Raw genomic sequence first — 21,220 nt, 5'->3', positions numbered from 1 at the left:
GTGTGTGTGTGTAAGTGTGAGGGTGTGTGTGTGTAAGTGTGAGGGTGTGTGTAAGTGTGAGGGTGTGTGTGTGTAAGTGTGAGGGTGTGTGTGTGTAAGTGTGAGGCTGTGTGTGTGTGTGTAAGTATGAGGGTGTGTGTGTAAGTGTGAGGGGGTGTGTGTGTGTAAGTGTGAGGCTGTGTGTGTGTGTGTGTAAGTGCGAGGGGGATGGGCATCTGGGTAAAGGCAAAGTGCCTGCAGCAGAAGTGAGGAATACAAAGATGAATTGGACCTGGGCCCTGGACTTGCATATACTATTATCTCCAGGCTGTGTCTCTAGCCTTTCAGTTTCTCCTGGGTGTGAGAGGTAACAGAAAAGGTGCATCAGGAAAACACAGGAGGGAAATTGGCAAGATGCTCCCCATTCACAAGTAACAAACAGGGCTCTTCAGAAAATAAGTAACGCTTAGAGAATAAGTAATAACTTTCCCATGCATTATGTAGTGTCTGAGATGGGAAGAAAATGTAAGCTCCATAAATGCACTGGTAAGAACTGTTCTGAAACTCTAGCTCTAGGTTATGGCAGAGTCTGGCCACTCTGGTGTGATTTAGTTGGTTAGTGCAGGAAATACGACTGGCACTTACCACCCAGTCTCATGCAGAGACTGCAGGGACAGCGCAGCAGGAGGAATCAGAGCCTGGAGGTGCTAAGTGGGCACTGCCCACGGCCCACCAAACTTAGTGGACTCTGGTGTGTCTTATGGACCCATCCTAAGCAAGCACAGTGAGCCGAGGATGGACGATTTGCTATCTCATAAGAACGATAGACAAGCTATTTTTTTTAATTAAAAAAAAAATGTTTGGCCATGCTGTGCAGTATACAGGATCTTAGTTCCCTGACCAGGGATTGAACCCGTGCCATCTGCAGTGGAAGCACAGAGTCTTAACCACTAGACCGCCCAGGAAGATTCCTGGACAAGTTTTATGGCCCAAAAAAAAAAAAAGCAGCCCCCATGACTCCTTTTTGATGACTGTTTCACAGCAGGTAATAATGTAGTCAGGATACCTGTTGCCTACAATGCTGACATCTGCCATTTCCATAAAGCAGGCAGCCCAAAGGTGGAAGGTGGGAAAAACACCAGGAGGGAGGAGACTTCTCTGTGCTGTAGCGCGAGTCTACACTGAGGTGCTTCTGGGGGTCAGTGGCCTGGCCCGAGGAAGATGGCCTCTGGGGACTGGCTGCCAACCTCTTCCTTTCACAGGGAGGAGGAGGAAGGGGGAAGAGGGGGGAGGAGGGGGCAGTGGGCCCCCCATGCAGAGCATGCCAGTCCCATCTAAGAGGCACACGTGTCTACAAACAGATGAGACTTTACTTCATTATCACCTCGGCCAGGACACGTTCACATCTGAGACTGGATTAAAGAGGCGCTAAAATCAATCAGGCTGGGGCACAATTTCCAACACAGAGTGAAAAATCAACCTTATGGGCCCACACTTAGCCAGATGGACTGCCACTACCTGATTTTATTAAAAATAGAGGACTTGTCACCACTGACAGCCTAAATATCCCACTTTCCTCCTTTCCTTCCCCTTCTCTCTGAAATAGTCTTATGGCTTGCACTGGAATCATCACCTTCTCAATTTGTAATTTTAATAAACAGCTAATATTTACTGTATACTTACTATGTGTTAGACCCTGAAGATACAGGGTAAACCAGAGTGGGGCAGGGAACTAAAATTTATTAAACACCTAGTATGTGCATGGCGTTTTTCTGTCAAAGAACCAAATACTTACCACGCCACTGGGTAAGACTGATAATATTAGGGACCACTTAACAGATGAAGAACACGAGGCCAAGAGAGGCTTGGAGATAGGTCCAAGAATGCATGGTCAGCAAACGGGGGAGCTAGAGTGATTAGAGAGACTTGACTTCATTCAGGCTGGTAACCTAAAGGGCCTCACAGGGATCTGAAGATCAGAGTTCAGTTATCAATCAGCAGCTTCCATAGACCTAGGTGGTTGCAGATGGAACCATGCAGCAGGAATGCTAAGACTTTAGGAGCTGTCTGGTCTGTAGAAAATGGTCCATGTGATAGTATTTTATATCATAAGCTATGAAACAGGAAAATGTGTATAAGGTACCTAGTGCTTACTCTGAGAACCAAATAAGAAAAAATTGCTTAATTTAGAGCCAAGATGACTCAGGACAGAGTCAGCGAGCTATAAGACCTCATTCACAGCAAGTGAGTTGCAGGGTTGAGCACATGGATGCTGGTCCTCTGACTCCAGGTCCCATCCTCTCTGCACGATGTCATTCCAGCAGCAGCTATGTTGGCAAGACCACGAGTATAGGGCCTTTACTAGCTCTGGTTGCCAAAAGTCCTCTTACCTGCCATCCTGCCTGCTGATCGTGTATCCAAAGAGAGGGTTATTGACAAAACTGATATTCACACCAACCAGTGGGGTCCCATCCGATGTCATGACTTGACCACGAATGACACATGCATGCCTGTGGGTAGAAGAGAGAGAATAACATGACCTGCTTATGATGATAGAACCCTAGCTAGCAGGTAAGAAGGCAGAAGGCAGGTCACTCAGATAGATCTTGGCACCCAGGGGCTCATGGTATCCACTGAACATGAGCAATACTTTTTTATTTACTGCCTCAATCTTTTTAGATTAGTACAAAAGTTAATGTGTCCTCCGACTGTGAATTTTAAATCATTATAACTAGGCTCAAATACATCTTTATTAATCAAAATAGGAACCATTACAATGAACACATTTTTGCTAACGAGAAATAAGTTTGTTTATTCCTGTAGCATAACAATCTGCGCTTTGGGATTCAATGAAATATTGGAAAGCATTTTCTGTCTCCTACTGATTGTGGAAGTGTTTTCCCTGCAAAAAGTTGTCAAGATGCCTGAAGAAGTGATAGTTGGTTGGCGACAGATCTGGTGAATATGGTAGATGATGCAAAACTTCACAGCCCAATATGTTCAACTTTTGAAATGATAGTTGTGCGATGTGTGGTCAGGAGTTATCGTGGAGAATCGGGTCCTTTTAGTTGATCAATGCTGGCTGCAGGCATTGCAGTTTCCGGTGCGTCTCATCGGTTCACAGAACAGACTTCTCAGATGTAATGGTTTTGTCGGGATTCAGAAAGCTCTAGGGAAGCAGACAGACCAGCAGCAGACCATCAAACAATGACCAGGACCTTTTTTTTTTTTTGGTATAAGTTTGGCTTTGGGAAGTGCTTTGAAGCTTCTTCTTGGTCTAATCACTGAGCTGGTCGTCACTGGTTGTCGTATAAAATCCACTTTTCATTGCATGTCACAATCTGATCGAGAGGTGGTTCACTGTTGTTGTGTAGAATAAAAGAAGATGATACTTCAAAACAACGAGTTGTTTTTTTTTTTTGATTTGCAGTCAGCTCATGAGGCACCCACTGATGGAGCTTTCTCACCTTTCCAATTTGCTTCCAGTGCTGAATGACCATAGAATGGTCAATGCTGAGTTCTTTGGCAACTTCTTGCACAGTTGTAAGAGGATCAGCTTTGATGATGCTCTCAACTGGTCACTGTCAACTTCTAATGGCCGACCACTGTGCTCATCTTCAAGGCTCTTGTCTCCTTTGCAAAACTTTTTGAACCACCACTGCCCTGTACATTTGTTAGCAGTTCCTGGGCCAAATTCATGACTGATGTTGTGAGTTGTCTCTGCTGCTTTATGACGCATTTTGAACTCAAAAAAAAAAAAATTGCTTGAATTTGCTTTTTGTCTAACATCATTTCTACAGTATAAAATAAGTAAAAATAAGCAGCAGTTAATAAGTCAGGAGCAAAATAATAAAGGGAGGAATATTCATTAAAATGATGTATAACAAGCCACATTTATTTCAGAATGTATTCTAATATCAAATGGCAAAGTTCAACAATGTAAAACCACAACTACTTTTGCACTAACCTACTAAGTCATCAAACTGTTCCCTAAAGAATTATTATTGAGAAAAATTTTCAGATGTCTCACTTGCAGGTTATCTTCTACGGATCCTGTACAATGCTGTAAGGAGATGAAACTGATCCAAGGCAACCATACGGTATAGTCGTCTGCGTTGCATGATCACTCAGTCGTGTCCAACTCTTTGTGACCCCACGGACTGTAGCCTGCCAGACTCCCCTGTCCATGGATTTTTCCAGGTAAGAACACTGGAGTGGGTTACCATTTCCTTCTCCAGGGGATCTTCCAGACCCAGGGACAGAACCTGGGTCTCCTGCATTGGAGGCAGATTCTTTTACCACCTGAGCCACCAGCCCTACAGTATAGTCATGCATATGAATGTGGAGTCGAGTGACTTGGGTTCAAATCCTGGCTTGGTCACAGCTCTTTGATTCTCTGTTCTTCATCATGTTCAGAGTAACTGCATACATGGCAGTATGTATGGCATACATACTGGCACAACAGTCTCACTAGAAGCAGACACTGAAGAAAGTGACCAGGATGGAGGGCACTTCCTCTCATCTGGCACAGGAGAAAGGAGAAGGGCAAAAGCTGAGGTCCCCTTGGAGCGGGTTCTGGAACCTGGCACCTCTCCCAGCACCACCTCCCTACTCTCCTATACTCCAGGCAACAAGCCATCTGCTTTTCCCCAACTTGTCAGGCAAACGTTTAAAGCCTCTGTGTCTGTGTGATGTTCCTCCATCTTCCTCAGATGTCGTTATCCTGCAACCCTCTCCCCACATTCTCATCCTTAAAGACCCAGCGTCAAACAACACCTCTTCCCTGAAGCCTTTCTTGATGCCCCTAATTAGAACTAGTCACAGTCTCTTCCGAAACCCAGCACAAACCCCTCGATGCCCTGCCACACAGCACACGCTTCTCCTCTCCACTGGATCACCAACTCTTTTAAGGCCACGGTCAAGGTCTACTGTTTTTTTTTCTCTCTCTCTCGAGAACCTGGAAATGCCTACTAGCACTAGGTGACTGTTTGCATGGGTGCTAAGTTGCTTCAGTCATATCTGACTCTTTGAGACCCATGGACTGTAGCCCACCAGGCTCGGGATTCTCCAGGCCAGAACGCGGGAGTGGGTTGCCATGGGAGGTGACTGTTTAAACAAACATAAACAGTGAACTGAGTAAATAAGAGGAACAATCATAGATCACCTAAAATGATGTTTTTCAAATATTTCAGGAACAGTATCTTCTTAGCAGATGATATTTTATAAGGATCCCCAAGTGGAAAACCATTAAAAACAAGATCTCCGGATGAAGTAGGGGTGGGGCCCCCTTTTCTGCTTGAGATAGTCTTGAGGGCAACTCTGTGGAGTCTTACTGTTTGGAGAAGCCAGAGAAAGGCTAGTTTGAAAATCACTGAGTTAGTGGAAGAGGAGGAACTCGGTCCACAGACGTCATGGTGTTTGCTCCAAGCCACACAGGGAGGTAGGGGGCAGAGCCAGCCCTGAAGTCCAGGCCTCAGCTCTGGGTCCAACTCTAGAACGGTCTGCTCACCACTGCCAACGGGTGGATGTGGAGATGCTCACTGGTGTCAAGGTCCTAAGGGATCAGGGTGCTGGGGAGACAGCCCTAGCGAACAAGACAAATCTTAGGCAAAGATGCAGGCGCTGATGTCCAGACCACCTTCTCCATTCACCTCAGTTCAGAAGGCTTTTTTTCTGACCTGGGGAAGAGCTAGTGATGAGGCCTGTGGGTGTTCATAAAAAAAAAAAAAAAAAGATCTTAAACTCTGCCTCTGCTTTATTAGGTACCTACATCTCTAGCTTCCTAGAGTGATAAACTTTTCTCTGTTTGATGAGAAAAGCAATTAACACCAGGCTTGTAAGCAGCTGGGCTCGCCGGTGTGAGCCTGTCCTTTCTGAAGGCAGGGATGACTACCCACAATGCACTGAGCGCCCCAGCCCCACCCGGCCCAGTCCTCTCCCCACCGACACACACAGTCTGGTTAATGTTAATTCAGTCAGTGGTTTCCTTCCGAGGCCCTTGGTCTAAATGCAATTACATGGCAAGCAAGTTAAGCAGGTGAAGCTCAGCAAAGACTCTCCGTTCCTGTTCTGAAGGTCTCCCAATATATTTAGGTAAAATTATCTCTCCGCTAATGGGAAAGATTTATTCCATCAATTGTATTCAGCCAGTACTAAGAGATGCTTTCTCTAATGGAGGAAAATTGGATTTCTTATTTGCTGGAACTCTGTCCTTCTAGAGAATTACTAACAGATCGCATCTCCTGGTGCTGGCTCCTCTCCAGCCTCCCCCTGACATGTGTGACTTCTGAGTCTGTCTGGACGATAACCAGCCCTCTGGGGATGGTTTCCTTTGGGAGGCTGCCCTGGCTGCTGCCCCTCATCCACAGGCAGGCTGGCCGCCTCTGATTTATCTCCCTTCAGGGATTTCCTGATAATTGGGCAACATTAAATCAGCACCATTTAGCCATCACGTCACCTCCACCTCGGCAAGCCTGAGCAGATGTAATTTTAGCCTGGGCTCCTGTGGATTGCCTTGGATTCTGGAGAAGATTAAGTTGACTCCCTGTACCCCAGTGGGCCACAGAGGCCTCCTGCCAAAACAGGCATTTGGCTCAGAAATTGAGTCCTGGAGAAAAACACTTCCATCCTCCTTCCATTTGACCATGACTTTCAGTTGTCAAGAAAAACCCAGTTCAACATAAAGTCTTCCATGGAACAACAGAGGCTGGGGGAGTCTGCTCCATGGATGGTTCTCGGAAATGTGTCTCCTGCCACGTGTTTTTATCTAGGGAGGTCTGAAGAGATGTGGGTGTTGGGCTCCCAAATGCTTTCTTTCTTCATCAAGGTATTTATCGGATACCACCAGTGGGGCAGTGGCGAATGTTTAACAACTGGCTTTCCAAAGAACAGTGACTTTAACTTGCGGCATTTGCCTATTTCTGTGGTGTAAAGACTTCCACCATAGCCGATTCCATACTACCGATAAGATGTCACCACATCCAGAGTTGGGAAGAGATGGCCAGATACCATGAGATAGCAGTATTTCCATCATTGAGACTCAAGAGACCTAAATAAACTCCAGAACAAAGATGATGAGAAAACAGCGAAGTAACTAGGAAGTGGTAAGTTTTGATTATTTATTACCTTTGCTTTTAATATAATTTGTGATGTTATGTAGTTTTAAATAATTATTGTGCTTAAGAACTAGCTTGCAGAATTCCTGAACACTTAATAAACAGTCCCTGTGAACTGGTATGAGCCGGCTTTGTCCACCACTGGAACACTGACCCTCATCAGTGCATCTCAGAAATAGGTGCTGCTTTGACTGTGAAATTCCGTAACGGAAGATGGACTTGGTGAGAAATCACTAATGCAAGGTGCAAATCACTGCCACCAACTTGGCGTCTTGGCTGGCTTATCTGATCCTCTTCCCGTCAGTCCTAGAGCTGACGTGTTTTGCTTTTCTGTGGTCACTGTCTTGGCATAACGGGGTTATTTTCTCCTCATTCTTGGGGTCCCATCTAAGCTGTCATCACTTCAGTGAGGCTGTTGCCAACTCTTCCTGGCACAATTAATCACCCCTCTGCTAGGCTGCTCTAAACCTTCCAAGTATGTCTCCACGATGTGGCTGTCATCCAGTGATACTATTCACATTTGCACAGCTATCCCACATGCTTCCATTTCCGAGGGCTGGGTAAGCATGCAATATTCTGCCTGAGTGCTTATTAGGTGAGAAATGATCAAGTAACTGAAATTCAGAGAGAGCAGACTTGCTCAAGGTCATACAACAGAGAACTCAATGGGCTCAAAGCTAGGTCTCCTAATGCTTCCAGGTCCTTCTTACTTCAGTGTTATTCACCTGCACTCACTGAAATTCACATAATTTAGAACACGAGGCATCTACTCAAAGCTAGGCACTGTGTTAAGTGCTGGGCTTATAGAAATACACGGATTCTAGTCCCCAGTTGCTGGCTGGAGCTCAGCAAGGCCAATTTGAAACGTCTGAGTATAGTTGTCTGACACCAGTGAGTCAACACACGGGTTTGGCATATGTCAGGCAGCTGGGATACAAAACAAGCAATTAGGCTGGGTGAACTCTGCCAGGAAGGAGTGCTCATGCCAGGCCAAGGGTGTGTGGGGGGGTGTCAAACACTCTGGCATTTGCCCAACCATACACTCTGGGCCTGATTGAGGTGCCCTGGCTGATGCCAGCGATGGGGAAGATCTGCCTGACTGCTTCCCGGGGACAGTGGCCAGGTTTGGATCACGAGAGGAAAGTGTTGGAGAGACAACACCACTGTGAAAGAGAACCAAGCAAATACAAAACTCATCTGAGCTGCCCATCGGGGAGAAGTGGAGGGCTGTAGTGAAAGAGCCCTGGGCAGGGGGTCGGATCTCAGCTCTGACTCTGGCACGACCCTGGAGTGCACCTGGTCTCTCTGGACCTCCATTCTCTCATCTGCTCATGCAGGCTGAAGTTTTTCCCAGGTGGATGTAAAGTGGGATGTATGATGGCATTAATCTGGTGCTACTCAATCCAGCTCAAGCAGCCCTACTACACGTGGCTTCAGAATCCTAATGGAGCTCATACAATGCTTCCACTTATTTCTAAATTTCTTCCCCTACATGGAACCGTCCACCCATTCTCTTCACCTGAAAACCACCTGCTCATCCTCAGAGCCGACCTGGAGTGGTACCCCAGCACTTGCACCCCTGGGCTATCTTTGCAAAGACTCTAAGTGTTGTCAGACTATCGGGCAAACTTGTGATCTCCCAGCAGATTACGAGCTCCTTGAAGACAGGGACCACAGCCCCCTCATTGTTGGATTGCCAACACCAAGCATGGGTGATGCTCATTTCTGAGTGGGCAAAAGAAAGCCTCTGCCAACACAGGGGTTCGCCCTGGAATTTGAATGCGTGGAGCAGAGTAAGCTCTTGATAAATTATTTACTGAATGGATAAAGAACCGATGCATTTCTGTAACAGAAGGTGAGGGAGATACCAAAGAACTCTAAGCTACGCGACCTTGACAGCGCTATGGCTAGGGCACAGAGGGCTGCTGAAGCTGGGCTTCCCAGGTGGTCACAAGCTAGCTGCATCCCAAGGCTTGGTTCCCTCCCTGAGAGGATCCGCCCACCTCTGCCTGCAGCCCTACTCCTCTTCTGTACACTTAAAATTTTGCAAAATTAAAAAAAAAAAAGACTGCTGGAAATTCAGTTAGATTTCTTATTCAATGTGTATTATACAAGAAGACAGACAAAAGCAAAGGAAGAAAAACTGCAGCTTGACTTGTTGTTGTTGTTGTTGCTGTTATTAAATGGAAACAGCTAACGAAGCTGGTATTCAGCAAAGCGGAATCATCATTTGGGATCTATCAAGGTGCAAAGACAACGCTGGCCTCTTCTCTGCTGTGGAGCGTTTGCTGCTGTCTGCCACTGTTGGTTATGCAAATCACTCCTCTGCATTACCTACTTTAAACAGGTTTATATGCTTGACTTGTACCAACCCTTTAAACTGTTTTCTCCTAAGTCATGCTGACTGATGGGGAATCTTTCCAGCACCCACTACACTTCATCTACCCTCTTGTAAGAACCTTGAAAAAAAAAAGTGTGTTAGTTGCTCAGTCATGTCTGACGCGTTTGCGACCCCATGGACTGTAGGCTCATCTGTCCGTGGGGATTCTCCAGGCAAGAATACTGGACTGGGTTGTCATGCCCTCCCCTCCAGGAGATCTTCCCAACCCGAGAATTGAATCTGGCTCTCCTGCATTGCAGGTGGATTCTTTACTGTCTGAGCCACCAGGGAAGTCCTGTAAGAAGCTTATGTGGGCCCAGATGAGAAGCCCCACCTCACAGCCTGTCATATGACCTCCAGCAAGGGGGTTCCCAGTCAGAGCCTGACCCTGTCCACCTGGCAGCCTCTGAGACTTCTTTCCAGCCTGGCCACATGGGCCGCTCTGCAGTTTTCTCTTCTGATCTTTCCATCTTGGGGCTCTGCCTCCGTTTCTTCAACCAGCTTTTCTAGCCTGATATCTTCCACCTCGTCATGTGAGAAGAAACCATCCTGATCATCTCCTTCACACTTCTTATTGCAGAAGTGAGGAAATAAAGTCTAGGCAGGGGATGGACTTGCCCATTCTCGCAAGAGTGGCTGAAGAGCCAGGATTCAAATTCAAGACTTCATTTATGGGATTTCTCTGGTGGTCCAGTAATTAGGACTCTGTGCTTCCAATGCAGGGTGTGTGGGTTCAATCCCTGGTTGGGGAACTAAGATTCCACATGTCATATGTTACAGCCAAAAAATAAAAAGTACATTAAAGAAAATATTTCATTTACTATCCATGAGGACTCAGGAAAGTTACTTCACCTCTTAGGCTACTTACCATCTGACACAGATACACAACTAAAAACTGAGAAGCTCAATTTGTTTTAGCTGCCTAAAAATTCACAGTTAACATCAGCAGGGCTCTGAAAGAGCTTTTTGATCACAACCTTTTCTGTAAACATTTTGTGCAGGCTCCATGGATGCATTTATATTTATTAATAAGTTGTACATATGTGCTACCATCATTAGCTAATACTGGAAAGCATAATATATGCTTGGTACAAGGTTTAATGCACAAAAATGAATATTTCAACTAGTCTTGACAATTTTGAATCTTCTGCTTCCCTTTTTGTAAGGTCTAATGAGAATGATCATTCCTGTTTTTAATGATCCTTCATAGTGGAGTTGAGGCAGACTTTGTACCAGGAGTAGCAAAATCGGCTCTGCCATCTGACTGTCAGCTGGTATTAGGTTGGTGCAAGAGTAATAGTGGTTTTGGACTGTGAATTTTCAACCAGTATAACTAGGTTCAAAAGTGAAAGTGAAGTCACTCAGTTGTGTCCGACTGTTTGCAACCCCATGAACTGTATCCCACCAGGCTCCTCTGTCCACGGGGATTCTCCAGGCAAGAATACTGGAGTGGGTTGCCATTTCCTTCTTTAGGGGATCTTCCCAACCCAGGGATTGAAGCTGGGTCTCCCACATTGCAGGCAGACTCTTTACCTGGGAAGCCGAAGCACTAGGCTCAAACACATCTTTATTAATCAAAATAGGAACCATTACAATCAATATATTTTTTGCCAATGAGAAATACGTTTGCTTATTTCTGCAGCATAAAAATCTGTGCTTTGGGATTTGAAGAACTCTTGGAATGGATTTTCTACGTCCTGCTGGTTGTGGAAGCATGTTCCCTGCAAAAAGTTGTTGAGATGCTTGAATAAGTGGTAGTCAGTTGGTGAGAGGTAACCTGAATATGGGATATGAGGCAAAACTTTGTAGCCCAATTCATACAACATTTGAAGCATTGGTTGTGTGACATCAGCTGGGCATTGCTGTGGAGAAGAATTTGGCCCATTCTTTTGACCAATACTGGCTGCAAGAATTGCAGTTTTTGGTGTATCTCATCAATTTGCTGAGCATACTTCTCGGATGTAATGGTTTCACCAGGGCCCACAAAGCTGTAGTATATCAGACTGAGAGCAGATCACCAAATAGTGACTATGACCCATTTTCTGGCGCAACTTTGGCTTCGGCAAGTGCTTTGGAGCTTCTTCTTGGTCCAGTCACTATGGTGAACCACTGATCATCACTGGTTCTCATATAAAATCTACTTTTCATTGCATGTCACAATCCAATCAAGAAATGGTCTGCTGTTGAACAGAATAAGAGCACACTTCAAAACAATTGTTTTGATTTGTGGTCAGCTCGTGAGGCACTCACTCACTGAGCTTTTTTCACCTTTCCAATTTGCTTCAAATGCTGCATGACTATAGAATGGTTGATGTTGAGATCCTGGACAACCTCTCACGTAGGTGTAAGAGGATTGGCCTCGATCGTTGCTCTCGGCTGGTCAGCTTCCGATGGCCGGCTACTATGCTCCTCATCTTCAAGGATCTCATCTCCTTTGTAAAACTTCTCGAACAACCACTGCACTGTAAGTTCATTAGCAGATCCTGGGCCAAATGTGTTGCTGATGTTGGGGGTTGTCTCTGCTGCCTGATGACCCATTTTGAACTCAAATAAGAAAACTGCTTGAATTTGCCTTTTGTCTAACATCATTTCTATAGTCTAAAATACATATAAAATAAACAGCAAGTGCCGGGGGCCAGCGTGAGGAACTCCGCCCATGGCAAAGGTCATGAGGAAGGAGGCTTGGCATACACAAAGGCATGATCAAGCCTCAGGAAACCCTCTGTTCCCAAGCATCCAACCCCAAAACCAGAGTCTGTTTCATGCTCTCACCTACACCTCTGACTTTACGGGGGGCTCTCCCCCATAACCATTTCTCTTGGAGAAGGAGTTAACTTGCAGCTCCAGTCAATAAAAATTCCTGAGCGTGACAAGAGTGTTTCAACTTAGAAATTCCTCTGGAGGTCCTCTAGCCTCCCTGATCAGGTTCGTCCGGCCACATGTGATTGTTTACAGCCTCCCAACCTTGAGAGGCATGAGATGCTTTAAAACTTTCTAAATACAGACTCTTTTGAAAAGTTAGAAAATTATTAGCATAGTATAGTGGGTTGGTTAGAACTTATATCAGTGAAGGGTTTTTTCATTTGTCCTGCTAATAATCACTGCTAATTCCCTGCCCTGGGTGTGACAAGGGTGTCTCAGGTCAAACCTCTCTGCTGACAGACTAGCTTGTGTGACAACCTCTCAACCATAAACAGCACAGAGAGTTTGGAGTATTAGCATAGGGCTTTTCTCATTGTTGAGTCAGTGATTGCTGCCAGGCCTCCATATCCTTAGGCACCTGGGAATATATTAATCAATGTATTTGGAATATAGAAAAGGAAATATAGTAGTTTTTGATGTTAGCAATACTAGACTTTTTGAGTTAATTAATTTTCTCTTTTGTTATAAATCACTGTACTTTGTTATAAATCACTGTGTCCTTGCTATGTAAAAATGTAACTTTATCACTATCTTAAGACAAAATAGATCTTAAGGGGAACACCGGTGAAGGGTTTACATTTGTTGAGCCAATATTTGCTGCTAAATCTCCACATTCCTTGCCCTTATAATGAATATAACTAGCATATAGGAAAAATAAGTATTAACCTTTAAGATTAATCATGTTAAACCTTAGGCTAAGTAAATTCCTTTCCTAGTTGTAACTTACTACACCCTCACCCTATAGGAATGCAACTTTATTTGGAGGGTGGCGCCTGATTTAAGAAAAAAATCACCCCTGGAAAAATAAGTTTTCTGGTTAACTGACCAGTATCAGAAAAGGCCATAAAATGTCAGCAGGCCTCATGGCCAGAAGATGATGTAAAACCCGTAAGACCTTTGTATAATTTTATATGAAGCACCTGATTGTGACAAGGGTCAGGTCTGCTGACCCCCACGTGACTCTGTATTCATCCCTATGTATAACAAAAAGGTATATAAACAAACGTGAAAAATAAAGAAATCGGATCAGTTTCTGGAAAGACTGATTCCTCCATGTCATTTCTTTCTTGCTCCCCGTTTTTCTGGCTGAATTCCCATCTGGAGCATGGATGCTATTCCACGTAAACCAAGTTATTCAGCCTCTTTTTCTCCACTAATTTTTGTACTACACTATCTGTTTCTAATCTCTCTCTATATCTGTAATTAAGATTTTTCCTAGGACGCCGATTCCATCCCCACCTTCGAATCACCCTGGATCCACTGGGGCTGGACCTCGGCAAGCAAGTAATAATTCATTAGCAAAAAACATAAAGCTAAGAAATGTACATTAAAATGATGTATAACATAACCACATTTAAGAATGTATTCTAATAGCAAATGGCAAAGTTCAACAATGCAAAACCAGCAATTACTTCTGCACCACCCTAATATTTGCACTTAGCATCTTACTTTGCAAAATTCTTTTATGTCACTGGACCCCATTTTTTATGTAAGTTTGGTTTTACACACACACACACACACACACACACACACACATATACAACACAATCATTGCATAATTTTGTTGTTGTTGGTTGCTCAGTCATGTCCAAATCTTTGTGACCCCACGGACTGCAGCACACCAGGCTTCCCTGTCCATCACCATCTCTCAGAGCTTGCTCAAGCTCATGTCCATTGAGTCAGTGATGGCATCCAACCATCTCATCCTCTGTTGTCCCTTTCTCCTCCTGCCCTCAATCTTTCCCAGCATCACGGTCTTTTCAAATGAGTCAGCTCTTTGCATCAGGTGGCCAAAGTATTGGCGTTTCAGCTTCAGCATCAGTCCTTCCAATGAATATTCAGGGTTGATTTCCTTTAGAATCCACTGGTTTGATCTCTTTGCGTCCAAGAGACTCTCAAGAGTCTTCTCTTGAAGACAGTTCAAAAGCATCAATTCTTCGGTGCTCAGCCTTCTTTATGGTCCAACTCTCACATCCATACACGACAACTGGTATAACCATAGCTTTGACTATATGGTAAAGCTCTATTATTTGTAAGAATAAACCAGTAAAACTCTGTGAAGAGTAGATCCTCACCTGCCTCAGAAAACCTTGTGTGCTGGTTCAGACATAACCAACTAACACTGGGACCAAGCAAATCAGAGAAAGCCGAGTGTTCCATCCAAGGAAACATTTATTCTTACTTTTAAAGGTAAGTAAATGTGGACAGATGTTCTAATATTTCCTTCTGTACTTCATGGGCCACGTTGGGTAGCCACCCTGGGACCGCTGTACAGCACTCAAGTTACAATGGTGTGAGTCTTTGCTTTCTTTGTATGAAATAAGCTCTAATATACTGTATATTACTGTATGCAATAACTGTGGGTCCTTCCTGGTGTGGTCCAGTGGTTAAGAGCCGGCCTGCCAATGCAGTGGACATGGGTTCAGTCCTTGGTCTGGCAAGATCCCACTTGCTGCTGGGCCACTGAGCGCATGCAGCACAACCACTGAAGCCCATGTGCCTAGATCCTGTGCTCCTCACCAAGAAGCCACTGTGACGAGAAGCCCTCACTCTGCAAGAAAGAGTAGCCCCCGCTCGCTGCAACTAGAGAAAGCCTGTGCGCAGCAACGAAGACCCAGTGCAGCTAAAAATAAATAGATTTTTTTAAACAGCTAACTTCTATCTGTGTTTCATTCTTTAATACTTATTTCAATGCTGTTCCTAGGTTTACTACGTATGTCTTTCAATTAACTTGGTAGGCCCAAGCCAACGGAACTTGATTTGATAAAATCCACTCTTACAGCACATCCGATGCTGCTGCCACGTTAAATTACTTCTCATACCCTTGTCTGGGCAAGCACTTCCCTGCCTCCCTGACTTTGTCTACATTGGTTCCTTTGCCTCAAATGACTTCTCCACTTCCCTGCTAATCGGTCCTTTAAGGCCTGCCTCTCAATAAAGCTTTTCTTGACTTTCCAGGACAAAGAACCCACTCCCTCCTTTCGTGAAGAAAGCACAATGTACTTATCCCACTGAAGTGTATTCATCTGTTCAAATACCTTATCTTCTCTAGATTGTGAGTTCTTTGTGGGAAATAACTATGTCCTTTTCATCTCTATAACTGTGCTTAGTGCAGAAGTAGATCTATTAGTGTGCATTCATTAAATGTTAAGTAAAAAGATAAATGGAGATCATATTAATGAATGAAAAAAATGGAAATGAAATATGAATAATATTAAAATATGAGAAATAGGAATATAACTATTCCACATAGCCCAAAGTGAAAAATATATACGTGGGTTGTTTTTCTTGTTGTTTAGTTGCCAAGTCGTGTTTGACTCTTTTGTGACTCCATGGACTGGAGCTCTCTAGGCTCCTCTGTCCATGGGATTTCCCAGGCAAGAATACTGGAGTAGGCTGCCATTTCCTTCCCTAGTGGAGGGGTTGGGGGAAGAGGATCACAGACAAAAGGCCAGGTAAACGAGAATAGGGTTCAGTTGCTGGAAATTTAATTGAGCAGCTACTTTGTGCTGTATACGGTTCTGGGTGATAGGGAAGATGCTTACGCATCCATTTCCTCTCCTGTGACCACTAGAGCAGAGCAGTGCCAGTGGTTTCTGATTCATTTCCCACTGCATTCTAAACAGTTAAGTTACTAACAGCAAATGAGACAAAATCCCTTTGCATGAGGAACTCACCTTCTGGAATGAATACAATCTGACTTTATGAACAATCCTTGTATCTAGAAGTAAAGCTAGCATGGGGTAAAAAAAAAAGGGGGGGAGCTGCCCACCAGGTCATTCTAGTATGACAGACAAACATACCACAGCCAGCATCGGCGCCAGGCCCTGCCCACGTACCCTGACTCTGTTCTTTCACTTGGACTTGGGCTCAGTTAAGACTCCACCAGAGGCTCCCAGATCACTTGCTGGGTATGTGGGTTGAATGTTATAGGGACGTACTCCAGTTCATGACAGAACACGTTTTTCCTCTTGGACTTTGAGTATATCTGGGGAGAGGAAAGAAGAAATCCACAGACTTCTTCAGATGAGTCAGCACTTAACTCTGAATGAGAAGAGTCCTTTGGGTGAAAGGGTCCAAGCCCCTCATTTACAGGTGAGGGACATGATCCCTAGAGAAGTGAGTCCTGGTTGTGGCAGAGGATGGGCAGGATGGAGAGACCCTGGCCAGTGGAGATCACTTTGGAGGAACAAGGCTCCTGATGCTGGGTGACAGGGCTGGTCGGGCAAGGGGACACAACTCAGAGACATTGGCCATGTGCCCCTGGGCTCAGGGAAGGTGAGAGCGTATCCAGACAGCCTGTTCTCTGGGCCATGCAGCCGGAAGCCTGCCTCTAAGAGGATTCCTCAGGAGATGGCTTGTGTTGCTAGAAAAGCTCGAGGCAGCTCTGCCTCGAGTCTCAGTGGACAAGGTCGTTTCATGACTGTGTGTCCTGTCTTCCTGTCTTCCAGGACAGGCCTTGCTTCCCCCGCAAAAGGGAGGCTTTGCTACTTTACCCCAAAAGAAGAAACTACGATGGAGTGGACATTAGATCCACTTCCTGGGGTAGGATGGGGGCTGGGCAGAGACACAGGAAGGGGCTGCAGAAATCAGCTCAGCCGGACCTGAGGTGCAGAACCACACACAGGCGGCATTCCAGGGAAACGGTCCTTCCAGGGGCGGGGCAGAAGACCAATAGGGCACAGGCCGCGGTGAGGGGCTCCCAGGGCCAGCTGGATGTGAATGCCCCGTGCACTAGGGAACAAGGCCCAGGTTCCGACACAGAGCAAGGGAGGAGCTCCAGACCCAGACGCAGCAGGGGTTGGAGCCAGCCCAGGGGAAGCAAGACTCGAGGAGTCAGGGGTGGGAGGGTTGGGGGCTGAGCAGGGCTGCCAGGCTGCTTACATCGGAAACTTAGGGGTAGGAAATGAGGTTGGGATTCCGGGACAAGACAGAATCCCCTTGGGCAGAGCTGGCACATAAAGGGTCAGGCAGAGGAACAGTAGGAGGACTTGAGGCTGGCCACCTAGGCTCGCTCCAAGTCAGTCACCTCAGCTTGGGGTTAGCCTAGACGCTGCAGGGTAGGCCCACAGAGGGGAGTCATAGGACCCCGCAGGGGTGGGGGGAGGAGGAGGAGGAGGTGGGGGAGGTGGGCAGGCAGAGCTCCTTCCTCTGTGAGAACACGGCCCACAGGTTTTGGGTTGGCCAGAACGTTCATTCAGGCTTTTCCTAGAATCTCACAGAACCAACCCTGTAGCATCTCCTCATTGCAGCCCCACATTGTGGCGCTCACTAAGAGCTGACCAGATTCGCTGCAAAGACATCTGTTAAGTCCTGACCCTGTATTCTCCAGGGAGGACAATATCAGTAATGTGATACATGCCCTGGCAATATTTTAACTTCTCTGTGCTTGGAGCTTATAGTCTTGGATGGAAATGCAGACAGTTCCTGGTAAAGAACCTGCCTGTCAATGTAGGAAATGTTAAGAGATGTGGGCTCAATCCCTGGGTTGGGAAGATCCCCTGGAGGAGGGTATGGCAACCCACTCCAGTATTCTTGCCCAGAGAATCCCATGGACAGAGGAACCTGGCGGACTACAGTCCATGGAGTTGCAAAGAGCTGGACATGACTGAAGCGACTTAGCACGCACACATGCCCTGACTTAACAGACACAGGAATTATTGCCTGAGAACCTCACTGAGGACCCCAGGTTCACCAGGACTTAGGCTCTGCTACTGCCTCGCTGAGCCAAGAGTTTCCTCCGGCCTCACAGGTTCCTTTTCTACCACAAAGGGCTGCTGATCTCAGGGGCCCCTTCACCTCTGCCTGCTGCAATGCTCAGACCCATGCATCAGTTATATGACCACATCAGCGTTTCAGGTTAAGATTTTCATTTCCCTCCCAGTTCTCACAGTGACACTGAAACCTATATGAATACAAGAGTCCTTGCCAATGTTCACATCGGCTGTATCTATGCTAACACTTGCTCTAAGTGATAATGGCAATGAGCACTCATCCAATGCTTACTTGCTCTGACACATAAGTGTTTTATATCTCCTTTAATCCTCAGACATCCCCACGAGGTACCAATCATTGTCCTCATGTGACAGATGAGGAAAACGAGGTCACACAGCTGGCAAGGGGTGGGGCTCACAATCAAGCCCCGCTGCCTGCCTCTGAGGCCACACTCGGGAGCACTGAGAGCTGCCGCACAGTAGCCTCTGGCTGTGCTGCATGGGAGCAGAGAGAAAGGGCCAGCTGGGGTTGCAGAGTTGCAGCGGCCCCACCTTGTACACACTTCCTGCCTGAAGATGTGGAGGTGGGAATATGCAAGACCTAGCAGAGGAGAACAAAGGCTCGGTATGTGGGCTCCAGAGCCACCTGCTTTGGCTCCAAAGGCTGGCTCAGCCACCTACAAGCTGTCTGTCCTGAGCCAGATTACTCACCTTCTCTGTGCCTCAGTTTCCTATCCGGAAAAGATGAATTCCCTGTCACATGGTTTCAGGGAAGATGCAAAGATGTTTCCACTCACAAACCTCACCAAGCCTTTCAAACAATGCCTCACACATAGAACATCCTCGGTAAATATTTGGTGCTATGACTGAATGTGTGCTGTGCGCCAGCTTCCTGGGAATTTTCTCCAATTTACTCTTCCGCACAACCTGCAGGGTGAGAATGAGTAACCCCACATTCCAGATGAGGACGCTGAGCCTCGCTCACCGGCGATGGCTTGCTCTCACTTGCCCAAGGACTTGAACGTATGGCCTCTCCCTCTAAACCCCGTGTGGCTCCTGCTTTGGCTAATGCTTCCTGTGATGGACAGCTAGGAAAACGCTCAGGCTACAAAGCAAACAGATCGTAATTCGGTTTTGGAATCAATAAAGGGATGATCAAGTGGCAGAGGAAGAGTTGTTAGCTGCTTATCAGGATGATGTGAGAAGTTGCTGCCTGCATCCTGAATTAAATTCACCTAGTTGCTTTATCATCATAAACACTCATTTCAATGTGGGGAGGGATTTTTTTTTTAAACCCAACATGAATAATATATAATGGCTGACATTTTGGAGGAAGCAGGATCTCTACCTTCTTCTATCTGCCATCAGGGTAATTTATCATTGTCTTCCTCCCTGCCCCCCACCCCTTCACCACCCCCCTGCTTTTAAACTGATGGGGTAGCCTGTCAGCTCAGCTTGTTCTGAAAAGGCAGGAGTATAATTCAATAATAAATTCGCTCAGAGGCCAGCTGTCAGGAAGCTGGTGTTTATTTGAACTCCATTAGATGATCTCTACTGCTCAGACTCTCTGAGGGCTATCTGAGGGACGTCTGAGGCCTGGGGAGGGGGAGGGGGAAGGGGAGGACTGGCCTGCAAATGCATTTCTGGACGGGCTCTGTCCGGACACCGCATATGGCCTTAGATCTGCAGAGGGCTGACAAAAAATTACATTGCGTGCATGATCTTTCCTTCCTTCTTTCCATTATGTTTTCCTCTTCTAACCTCTTACTTCCAAACTTTGTGGCAATTCTGTGCCCAAACTTTGTGGCAATTCTGTGCCTTTGTAAAGGGTCTGAGAGGAATTCTGAAGGTTTTTGTGGTGTCAAGGTTATTCTACTTCTGTTTGTAGCAGTTTTACCTGAGGCGAGATGCCCTGGTCTGGTTTGTGAACCCCAGAGGGGTGGATCTTTCTCAGTTCCTGCCCCAAACTACTCTTCTTGCCTCAAAATCCTGTTATTCCTCTTCCTCCACGGCCTCTAGCACAGCAGGTCATTCAGCCCGGATTTCTTAACACTCTCTCGATTTCAAACACCGAAGCGTGTCTCTTGACTTTTGACTTGGAAAATACTATCACTACAATTATGCTCCAGCCACATTAAAATTCTCTCCGTTCCCTGATTATCATGCAAAGTCATGCTGGTACCTCAGTGGAGAATGCATTTCAAAATTCCGTTCAACAGAAACCCATAGTAAGCGATAGAGCTTATTTAAGAGTACACACATGCACGCACACACACACACACATGCACGAAGTGTCACGAGATACATATCCTTTCAGAGTGCTCCACTGATACTTTCTGCACCATTGCACCCCTTTCTATTTAAATTTACTTCTTTATTCTTTAAAAACTAGTTTTGACTGACTACATTGATTTCATGATGTGCTAATGGGCTGTTGTGACCTGAAGTGGGTTAAATAATGTTTCAATGGCCAACACTCTCCACTGAAATCTTTGTCTCAGGCCACAGGCCATGTCCTGCCAGGAGTCTTCACCTGTAGTTCGTTTGTTTGTTTGCTCATTCACTTGCAAGATCAGTCACTGCTGCCTGCTCTGAGCCAGGCCCTCTGCTGGTGCTAGAGACACAAAGGTGGGCCAGATACAGACCCTGTGCTGTGGAGTTCAGGGACCTGGATTTGCACTGGGAGGGATGCCCCTGCCTTTGAACTCTCAAAACACTTTCTGTTCTGTTCAGGCATTCAGCGGTAGCTGGTTGGCTGACTCCCTGACTCATCTACCACTCAACATGGTTTAGTCTGTACCAACCCCTGCTGAAGCTCCCATACTTTGGCTACCTGATACGAAGAGCCAACTCATTAGAAAAGACCTGAGGCTGGGGAAGACTGAAGGCAGGAGGAGAAGGGGATGACAGAGGATGAGATGGTTGGATGGCATCACTGACTCAGTGGACATGATTTGAGCAAACTCTAGGAGACAGTGAAGGACAGGGAAGCCTGGCACGCTGCAGTCCATGGGCTCGCAGAGTTGGACACGACTGAGCACCTGAACAGCAACAACCCCTCTGCTAGGCACTAGAGGTCCAGTGACCAATGGGGCATGGGACACACTGGA

General features: G+C 46.0%; 1 protein-coding gene across 1 annotated transcript in view; it reads right to left on the bottom strand.

The window, feature by feature from the left end:
- The window catches only part of LOC120874267 (teneurin-4), a 327,401-nt gene that overhangs the window by 73,520 nt on the left and 232,661 nt on the right, over window positions 1-21,220 (bottom strand). Inside the window, exon 14 of the mRNA XM_040255609.1 lies at window positions 2,370-2,489. Coding sequence (XP_040111543.1) covers window positions 2,370-2,489 — 120 coding nt within the window. The remainder of the gene's footprint in view (window positions 1-2,369; window positions 2,490-21,220) is intronic.

This window comes from Oryx dammah, unplaced genomic scaffold (genome assembly GCF_014754425.2).
Source record: "Oryx dammah isolate SB20612 unplaced genomic scaffold, SCBI_Odam_1.1 HiC_scaffold_15, whole genome shotgun sequence".
Classification (NCBI taxonomy): Eukaryota; Metazoa; Chordata; class Mammalia; order Artiodactyla; family Bovidae; genus Oryx; species Oryx dammah.
This window is presented reverse-complemented; position numbering and strand designations above follow the sequence as displayed.